Here is a 10570-nt window from a genome sequence, read left to right on the forward strand (position 1 = left end):
GATTCCTCTCTTGTGAGCAGGCTCCTCTGGGACAGCCCGCCTCCCCTGTCATATTCAGCTTCAAACAGACCAGACCTAAAAGATCACCATGACAAACAAAAACACTAGTATCAGTCGCAGGTCTCAGAACTTGATAGTTTTTCTATACAAATCACACGACTTCGCAGCCAGCGGTATATAGGATCTTACGCGCGTATTGGGACACACACACACACACTTCTGCTTATAAACCAAACTAGGGGAGTGTCTGTAAAAGGGAGCAGTTTATACGTTGTTTGTCTCAACAAGCAAGTGGGGCAGAGACGAGAAAGTATAAATTATATACTTTAAAAGGGCATTAAATGTTGGGTCTAGTATAAACTTGGACAAACATGAACAATCTGTGAAAGGACTGATGTTGTATACAAGATTAGATGTTCACGGAAACAACAAATTTAAGTTTGCTGTTGACTTACTTTCTGTGCCCTGAGAGTTGTTATTCTTCCCCAACCTTTATGTAAGCGCTCTTATAAGTCACTTCTGTGACGATCTGAGTAAACAGTAAAAAGTGATGCTTGGGTGCTAGGCCTTATTGCTATGACACTGAGGCATTGCTGCATCCTTTTTATTCTAGCTGCTCAAAAGAGCTTCAGTTAAACGTTTCCACAGGCGCTGCCAAGGCCCCGACACTGACACCTCACTACAGCACGGATACCCACAAAAGGACTCTAAATGTCCAACCGCCACAAAGACAGTTCCCACATTCTGAGAGAGCAAAAAAAATCATCAAACTACCAGATGGACATGCTCCCTCATTCAGCTGCAGACACTTTACACCCACAACTTATAACAGTCTATGTTCTTTAAGCCGAGTTCATATCCTCAATTACATTACAGGTTAAACTGGAGAACCACACTGCAAGATAATGAACTATATAATCACTGGGAGCTGCAGTGTTGAGGCAAAACACCAACGGTTCTTAGTGACAAAATAATGACTGTTTGTTGTTCGTGTATGAATGTGAAAAATGCTTCGATGAGATCACATGATGTTGACAATGACTGAATGCAACCACGTCTCTACACAGTTCCTCCTCTCTGCTTGGCCTTTCTTCAAGCCGCCGCTATATCCCACCAACTACACTTAAACCCCTCAAGCTTAACTCAACTGAATTGTTAACAAAGAATTGATTCTTTAAAGGAACAAAAAACAGCATCAATAGAGCTCCGAGGGGCTGCTGCTTCGATTCAATAACAGTGAATGTTCCAATGAATGTGGTTAAACTGAACCACTTCACGAATTTACTGCATGAAGGTCAGAAACTAATAATATTTCTAAACTTTATTTCTTGTTTTGAAGAGAATGACTTAGCAGTACTAAAATAGTTTAGATATGCCAGATGACACTTTCACAATAAATATGAATTACATATAAGAACATGCTTAAAAGGATTAGTCGATGAATAGACATTCAAACAAGCAAATATACCCAATATTTGCTTGTTCTTGTATCACAAATGTGGGATGTTATATATCATGTTAAATTGAACATCTTTGGGTTTTGGTTGAACAAAACAAGAATGATGATGTCAGGTTGGGCTCTGAGAAATTATATTTTTTAACAGTTTAATTCATACTTTGCAGTCACGTGATTACCATGGTTACCTGGCGGGCAAGAAACATATATATTTAAACATATCCGTCACCTTACACCGCACAAAAAAGAAAGGCCTTTTTTTAACCCAAAAAGAAAACACAAGTACGATAGCTATTTTTTTTCAAGAGTGGATGGGTTAAACAACGCTGTCGTTATGGGGGAGGTGAAAACAGGAAATTATCTTCATAATCAAAGCAAACGTTGGAGTGTTACTAGTTAGGCTAACGTTACCCGCCTTACGTTTGGCAACTTACACAAAAAGTGACACTTTTCCGTCGTGTGATGAAGTCTTCATCTGAATATGTACACCCTGCCTGCCGGCCAATGACGCTTGATAAGGTAACGCTTAGTTTAAAAAAACCTTATGCCACTAGGCTGTATCAATAATGGCTAGCAGGAGGTCAACATTGTAGGCTACTGCTTTATCCAACCCACATAGCAATCCAGACAACATACAAGAAGCAGCAGGGGCAGCGAAAGCCTATAATCTGTTAGCAATTGTTGTTGGTTGTAACGTTAATGTAGTAAGTAATCAACTGTACGATAGTAGGTATGCCAGTAATGTAAGTAAGTAAGCGCAGTAACAAAAGTAACGTGTGGTACTGTAACATGTATCTTCTTTCCATCAAATCAAATCACAATACATATGATACTTTATACTTTTGTATAGTAAACTGGCGAACGTCCTGGCAACATCTTGATTAGTTTACTGGGTTTGTTGCTGTGAGAACGATGTTCTTGCCGCCAGCTAGTAGTTGTACGTCATGTGCAAAGTATGAATTGATAATGACAACAAAGGTTAGCTGCAGCAATAAACAATATACACATTCACGACAAAATGTATACATCATTTTATGTATTGTCTATATGTATGTATGTTTTTGTGTTATACTGTCTTTGAAAACAAATCTTCATCTGGACCACTAAATCTAACCTTCATATAGAAAGCAGTAAATGATGACAAAGCCAAGTATACTTAAACAATACAGCATGTATGAAAAGTATAAGACCAGTTATCACATGACAGCTACACAGCAGTAAATCAGCTACAGTGGAAAACAAACTAACTTGTGCTGGAAGACAGCATAGTGGAAATAAAGTGGTGGCAGTGGTGGTTAGGAGAGAAAAAAACCTGTAATTGCTTCAGTATGCAATGGTTGATTGTAATAGATGATTGTTATTATTAGCAGAGGCTGGAGAGCAGATCAGACACTTCTATGCACTAACTTCAAGGTTAATACTTGTTTTGCCCAACTGTACAGGGAGGGGCAGAATAATGTAAATGGAAAATAATTAACTGAAGTATATTAATGTCATCACAATTACACAAGTAACATGAACCAAACCAACAAGGTTATGAGGGAGTGACTGTATCGCTGTGTACAAGACAGACCACAATCCACGTTGAGCACGCAGCGTTTCCTTTATTACCTATAAAGCTAGTGGAAATATTTCTGTTCATCTTTAAGGCATGTTTAGTCTGAACATGACAGACCACACAGGTATTTCAACATCGAGAGTATACATCATCTGTGGTGTCACAACAGACAACTGACTCCACTACTGATCATAAGGCTGCAACTGGCAATGGCAACATGAACAATGCAACTGATCATACATATACTTAAATTATAACTTTACAGCAGAATTACATTTTGGGTAATCTACAAAATTCACCTTTTCCCTAAAACGAGTCCAGAAATGCTGTCAAAACACCTGTTGACAATGTCAATCAAAACTGATTTAGATACGTCAGTGTTTTTGTGAAATGTCTAAATGATTTGGTCTACACCCTGAGCTCGTACATAACAGAGGGTCAAGCAATGAAGATGTCAGAGGTTGGAATAAAGTTTTCAAGGACCAGTTTGGCTCCTCTTGTGGTCTGGTGTTTTACCAGATTGGAGCAATTTCAAGCAGCTCCACCCATGTCTACATGGGTACCACATCAAACCTTCGCTTGTGGTGTGGTCACAGTACCATGAATAGACCCTGAAGTGGCCTGCAGCATGCTGCTACATGTAAGCTGTATCCTGTTAGGAACAGCACATTCTGGTCTTCAATATGATTCTGAATGGTATGATTACAGTAAGGCCTTTGTATACTGTATGTGTGTCTGTGTATAAAATGAATGACACGTGTACATGACGCAGTGACTTAGTAACTCAGTAATGCCAGTTGTTCCCAGACTCACACACAATGCCACCCAGCCTGACCAAATATAGCTTAGGAATAAAGAGGTGCAACCCGTAACTAAGAGATAAACAATGGATCAGCAGACAGAATGGCCAGCTACTCCTCTGCACTTCCTGAACAACAATACAATACTTTGGTGTATCCACACCCCACAAGGCCCGGAGCTAACGGCAGAGAAAACTGCTGCACTTACTTCCCGTGTCGTAGCTGCTTCCTGTTAAAAAGGGTTCCGGATGATAGGAACTTCCTGTCTAAAGTTGTAAGACATGGAGGAGTGCTGGGGAATTACTTACTGACTAGGTAATGTTTTAGTTAAAAGGCTATATATTTTCTCACCAAGTGGTCTGGAGATGATTTTCTCCTCACCAACTAAATCAATAACATCCCTCACTGGATGGGAAAATAAAAAGGTTATTATGCTGCAAAGACTAGAGTGGCATTGTTCAAACTTTTCAGGCCTCATTATTGTTATTATAAGATTTTCTAAATGTCAGCGATTACAGAGCTGTCATCTTGCCAATTGAAGGAAATATTAGTTTAACAGTCTGATAAATACACCGGACAAGAAAAACTTGATTGGTATTTCCCTAAGATTAATAAAAAGTCCAATATATTGCCCGCCATGTGTTGGCCAGCTCTCTATAACAGAGGAGGGCCCTGTCATCATGGAGAATAAATAGGCTTTAAAGCTCAGCAAAAGAAAACAAAGACACCAAAAGAACCACGTAACAGAGGACGAACCAGTTGGACCAGTTTAAGTTAAATACTGATTTAGAGCTGGTGAGCTGTTAAACAGGTAGAAACCTTATTTGTTCAAACTGGAGGGAGAATTAAGGTCAATCTCTCTTTTACCTGCATTATTTCCAAGACAAAGGAAGGGAATTTAAAGAATAGAATAGAAAGAAGTGGTACAATGAACTAAAGTAGGACAGTAGGCTTTCCCACATGGCCTCAGGTTGGGGCAATTCAATCTGCCAGCTACACAGCACACAGCCAGAGTCCAGCACCACAAAACGATGATCTCATCTCCTCAAAATGTGTGACCCAGGCCTGGAGACCTCCCCTATAGCTTGAACACACACACACACACACACACACACACACAGTGACACACACACAGAGACACAACACACACACACACACACACACACACACACACACACACAACACACACAACACACACACACACACACAACACACACACACACACACCCACACAGTTTCCACTACTGTAACCTTATCCAGCTTCCAAGACAAAAAATATATAAATAAATAAAATCCTTCTTGTCAAAGTAAAAATTCCTCCATTTTGGTGAACATATCTAAAAATAGCATTCTACGCTCCTTATATGAAGCCTTGGCTGGAACTTGTCAGGAAGGGACCAGGAGAGGTAGACTCTTTGTGTGGGGAGAAACTGCAGGGAACATAATTTCAGAGGAGTTATTGCTTCCTCTGTAAAGCCACTTTTGTTTCATGTCAGCCATCTTATGAGCAGACTGCAGAAGCTGGCGGGTGTTGTCAAAACAGAATCTTTTCACATAAACTAACTAGAAGGGTCTCTTGGCACATAATATTGTGGAAAATTGTTAAAAGCAACTGCCTCTGCTTATGCTTTAACGTTTCTAGGTGAAAATGTAAATTTAGATGCAACAATGCTGCCAGGAGAATATGCGCAGCTGTTCAATAGGATGACTGACCGGTCAGAGATGGAATCCAACCTCCACTTCCACCACTGACCAGACCAGCAAAGACCGAACCCGTCTCCCTGTCTGCCCCTGCAACCACAGCTCTAGACTGGGCTAACACACACACACACACACACACACGCACACACACACTGCATTCTGGGAGTGAACAGCAGAGTGGCAGTGTGTCTGCCAAAGGGACCAGAGCTCTGCTGATGGAGGGGGAAATCTCTCCATCCCCCCCATCCACCCCTTGCTTCAATCAGCCGTCTGGAACCAAAGACTCTGACAGACTGACACACATCAAGGGACCAACGCGGCATTTATTCAAATGTATCTGAAAGCAGCAGCAGTCCAGTGAGTGAAGGCTCCAGTACTGAGTCAGAGGGTCTGGAGACAACAGAGACATGACAGATGAGGGATACACTGTGCCTGCAAGTTGTTTAGGCAGCCCACCCTGTATTCTTGCCATCAGAAACTTGTGGCTATTTCTGTTTAAATTTGTTTTATTCCATAGTATTGTGTTTTCCTATGAAGGCACTTTTACAGAACAAGGGGTTTTCACTTTTCATCACCGTTTAGTGCTTTGAATAAACCACATTCCGCATACAGCTTTTCAGGCTAAAGGTCTATTTTTAGCCTCACTACTGCGAAATAAAACAGAAAAATATGTAAAGGGGATTTACTTCCAGGATCACGACTGAGAGTAATTAGTTCCCCACACCAAGGAGGGCTATTAAACTGAAACTGTACTGGGATTTCTGCTTTTTCTCTACATGGTATATAGGTGATTGCGCAGAGATAGGGGGCTTTCTAGTCTGATGTTTACTCTGCAGCCTCAGGCAGAACTTCATTTTATCTTTTTTCATCTCCAGTCCTTCCATATATCTAAAATTACAAACATACATCCTGATTAAATTGCTGACAGGAAGCACTCTCAAACATATTATGACCTGAGGTCACAGACTTTCATGTCAACCGGTACACCCACACACCCACACACACACTACAACATTATGGTCAATTCAGCAGAGCTAGAGCTGCAAGGGAGTCTAATAGTCCACAGTGATTAAAATATACATTATAAGTGGAGTTAAACTTCTAGTGATGGAGAACTACAATGTGAGACAACAGTCACACTGAACCATTTCTTATAACAGAGCATTAGAGTGGGAGTGATGTGAATGCTAGAAAATGACTTTGCAATAATAACCCTGCTTGAGGTCTGACCAGAGGTAAATTCTTCCATATGTGAAAGTGGAGAAGACCCCGTTTCTCATTATAGGGATGAAAAATAAATAAAATGAAGTCAACTCTGTTCTTTGCCACGTAGCTCAGGGATTAAACTCAAGCAAAAACAATACTGTGTAATAACTTACCTTTCATGATGCAACCATTTTTGGTTAAACAATGTAAAAGCTAACAGATGTCTGCATGTATTTGTATGCGCCTCTTTTGTCACCAAGCTCAACTTTTTTTAGTGAGCGCTGGATACTTAACTGTCGGCAGCATAACGATACCCTCAGTTGCCTTACAGACTCACTGGTGACGCCACGTACAGTATCTGTTTCGACATTCCTGCTAGCATACCAAGCTATTTGCCCTTACGTTTTTACAGTTCACTGATAAAACATTCAAAACTGCTGACAGGTCAGGGCAGATAAAAATAGTAGCATTTGTTTCAATAATCTGAAAATATGCATTTTGAATGTGAATGCATACGTGATGAAATATGTGTATTCGTCTGATTAGCACTGCCTTTTCCTGTGTATCAGTTGTTCACTCAAGTTAAAAGAGTCCATGTGACTCAGTTGAACAGACTGTTGGTCAGTCCATCTGTCCAGAGTCAGATCTGTGCACACTGTGGATCACAATCATCAACCAGCTGTCCTTGCACAAATATTCAACACTGCAATGACTGTAGTTCTATCATGGAATAACAATTTCTTGAATTTTGCTGATGTAGTAATGGATATTCTCCCACTAGCTATCAAAATCATTAACTCACATAAAGCTTTCTGTATCTGGCTATAGTTTCGGTTCATTCTGACCTGTCAGCGGTTGTGGAGAGCAAGTTAGTACAAGCATTTAATTTCCCAGAGAAAGCAGGAAGAGGACACGGTCACCTGACCGAAACAGCAACAAAGACATACCAGCGTTCGGTTAACAATGGTTCTGAATGAAATTCATGTTGTTCATTATTCTTACAGTCAAAAAGAGAAACCATGATGACACACGATCAGTGACCCCAAGAGACGAACATTAGCACTTCAAATAAGCAGAAACATCAGTGTTTGCTCAAATGTAAGTAGAGATAGAAAACAAACAGCACTATCTTGTCTAGATTCCCACAGCATTTTGAAAGGCAGGGGGCCATTTAAAGGGTTAAATAAAGCAACTTCCCATCCTCTTTTTCATTTCTTCTTTCTGGGTAGACCATAGGCTTTATGTTTTTACACTGCACACATCATAAGCTCCATTAGCTCAGCCCACGCACGGAAGTCCAATGAGTTTCGCAGCCTGAAAATAAGTTTGCTCAGTGCTGCATGGTATCTGATACTTTCACGGGATGTTTTATCATTCAAAACCACTGAACTACAGATAATCATTGTCCCACAAAATAATCTTAAAATACAAGTGTATTTTGCATCCTCTGCCTATGTGTGTGTGCTCTTGCATGTTGTAGCAACATGATGAGTCATTTTTGAGGAAGCGCCGTCATTGTTAGATATGACTTAATCAAAAGAGCAATGCATTCCACACCTGACTGTCGCTAGTGCAGATATATATGTAATTATTTCCATGTGACATATGAGAAAGCTAGACAATAGGCTAATGAGTTACTAACAGACTCCCCTGTTTCACTACCATAATCTATAGTAAGGTGGCCATGGTACCAGAATTTTAAACTTTGATAAAATAGTATAAAAAAATTATTTTCAATACCATCGCAAAAAGACACACACAGACACACACACACACACACAAACACATGGTATCGAACTAGAAACGTAACATAGAATCAGTTGTTTTTCAGCCGAAGTGACTGGTGGCAAAATAAACCTGTGCAATTCTGCTGTCACACGTTAACATCTTACCTCCAGGACCGGCCCCGCTCCCAGTATGGTCCTCTCCACCCCGCTGGCATAGCCCTTCTGGCTGAGCGCAGTCAGACAGTGGATCAGGAAGTTGGTACTCTGGGTCTTGCCTGAGCCACTTTCCCCAGAGATGACGATGCACTGGTTGACCCTCTTCCTGAGCATAGCATAGTAGGCCACATCTGCGATAGCAAAAATATGAGGCTCCAGTTTGCCCAGCTGGTGGTTCTCGTACATCTTGACGTACTTTGGATTGTAGATGGGCAGGAACTTGAAGGGGTTGATGGCGATGAGGATGCTGCCTGCATAGGTGTAGATCTTTTTCTTGTAAAAGCGTGTGCGAAGGTTGTTTAATATGCTGTCCTCATTGAGGACGGGGAGGTTGCAGAGATCTGCAAAGTCATCCTGTGGAGGGGGAAGGAAGCCTCTGGCAGCTAGCCGCTGTACCTCCTGCTCCTTAGTCACAGGTGGTAGGTGGACGTAATGGATAGTGCCATCACGGTTCCTCTCCTGGATCAGGGTAAAAAAAGACAACGGCTTAAATTAGCTCAACTTTTGACTGCTGGAAGTATTCTGGGTTGTTTGAATTGAACCAGTCCAAATTGTTAAGGGCATGTGCAAATGGCATTGTTGTTGTTGTTTCATATGTTGCTGAGAGGGGCGAAATGATACACTTAGCATGCGGTTAATTTACCTGCCTTTTTTGTTATATTTTTCTATCATTTGTGTGTAATTTGTTGTCAAGGTTTACTACTCATTTTCATTTCTCACTGAAAATGGCAACAAAGAGGAAGAGAGAGCAGAAGGAAGCACTATGCAATAGTCAGACTGTGGGAGGACTTTTCTCAGCGGCCCATATCGACTGAGTCTGACTGCAAAGTGAACCGTGTGTTGCCTACCTGTAGTAAGAAGTAAAAGCCCAGGCTCTGAGGGTGTTGCTCCTGGGCTTTCCGAGGCCACAGCAGAAACCTCTGTGCTGGCAGGTCTCCGGCCTCCAGCACCCACTCTTCTCCGCCACATTCCTTAACCTCTGCCAGCACATACATGCGGCCAGGGTCCAGCCCCAGTGCCGTGGCAGCGTCCGAAATTACTGAGGCCGCTGTTGCATCCTTCTGCACCCTGATGAGTAAATAAAAGCAATTACTGCGACAAGTACTTCAACAACATCACTGCAAAAACAGTAGCTGCTGATGCTCCTTTACGAGCCGCACTACTGTGGCACACTCACCAAAGGTTGCAGCAGGTGGTGGACTGAGCAGCCAACCGTGGGTAGATCTGGAGCAGGTATGAGCGGCCATCATTATCGTTAGGGTTAGCTGGCCCACCTCCCCCTCCTCCTCCACCTGCGTTCGTTGCCATGGTGGCAGCGCCATCTCTGACACTCATCCTGAGCCAGGGGGGGTGGCCTCAGCATGCCGTACCCACTGCTTCCCTCTCACCACGCAGCACCTGAAAAGGACGGGTTGATTTGATCAGTGACAAGTATTTGCACTTTTATACATCCACATTGTAATGGTGCCTGATAGCTTTTCCATATTTGCACTGGACCACAATGAAAGGAGGCTTTCCGAGGCCTCTGTAGTCAACATGAGGAATGACTCTCACACCGACAATTAGCTATCCAGTCCAACAAACATTCAGCACTAGTGTAATGCCAGTAGAAACAGAGTGAGATAGGGAACGGTTTCCAATATAAAGCATTGCAGCTTTCTAAAAGCCTAAACAATGCGTCATTGCAGCTCTGAGCAAACATTGTAAAATTCAAACAAAATAGTTGATTTTCAAACAGTCTCAAACCACATGTGAAGCTCATCCTTGGTATTTGTATTTGACCCTCTGAATTTTACTTTCTGGGTATAATGCAACTCAGCTACAGCTGTATGTCTTAGATTAGCCTAGAAAAGAGGCTCATACAAGTACATGTAACAGTTTAAAAAGATACAGGGCAGGCCTTGGA

General features: G+C 41.7%; 1 protein-coding gene across 8 annotated transcripts in view; it reads right to left on the bottom strand.

Moving 5' to 3' along the window:
* The window catches only part of LOC118321759 (unconventional myosin-IXb), a 36644-nt gene extending 26586 nt beyond the window's left edge, over positions 1-10058 (bottom strand). For all 8 annotated transcript variants that reach the window (XM_035653243.1, XM_035653241.1, XM_035653246.1 and 5 more), the window contains exons 1-3: positions 9842-10058; positions 9513-9732; positions 8614-9123 (exon numbers count right to left, since the gene is read on the bottom strand). In XM_035653243.1, coding sequence (XP_035509136.1) covers positions 8614-9123; positions 9513-9732; positions 9842-9999 — 888 coding nt within the window. In that variant the 5' untranslated portion in view covers positions 10000-10058. The remainder of the gene's footprint in view (positions 1-8613; positions 9124-9512; positions 9733-9841) is intronic.
* Positions 10059-10570: the final 512 nt, after the last annotated feature.

Source organism: Morone saxatilis, unplaced genomic scaffold (assembly GCF_004916995.1).
Source record: "Morone saxatilis isolate NCDOM2014 unplaced genomic scaffold, NCSU_SB_2.0 Contig12, whole genome shotgun sequence".
NCBI lineage: Eukaryota > Metazoa > Chordata > Actinopteri > Moronidae > Morone > Morone saxatilis.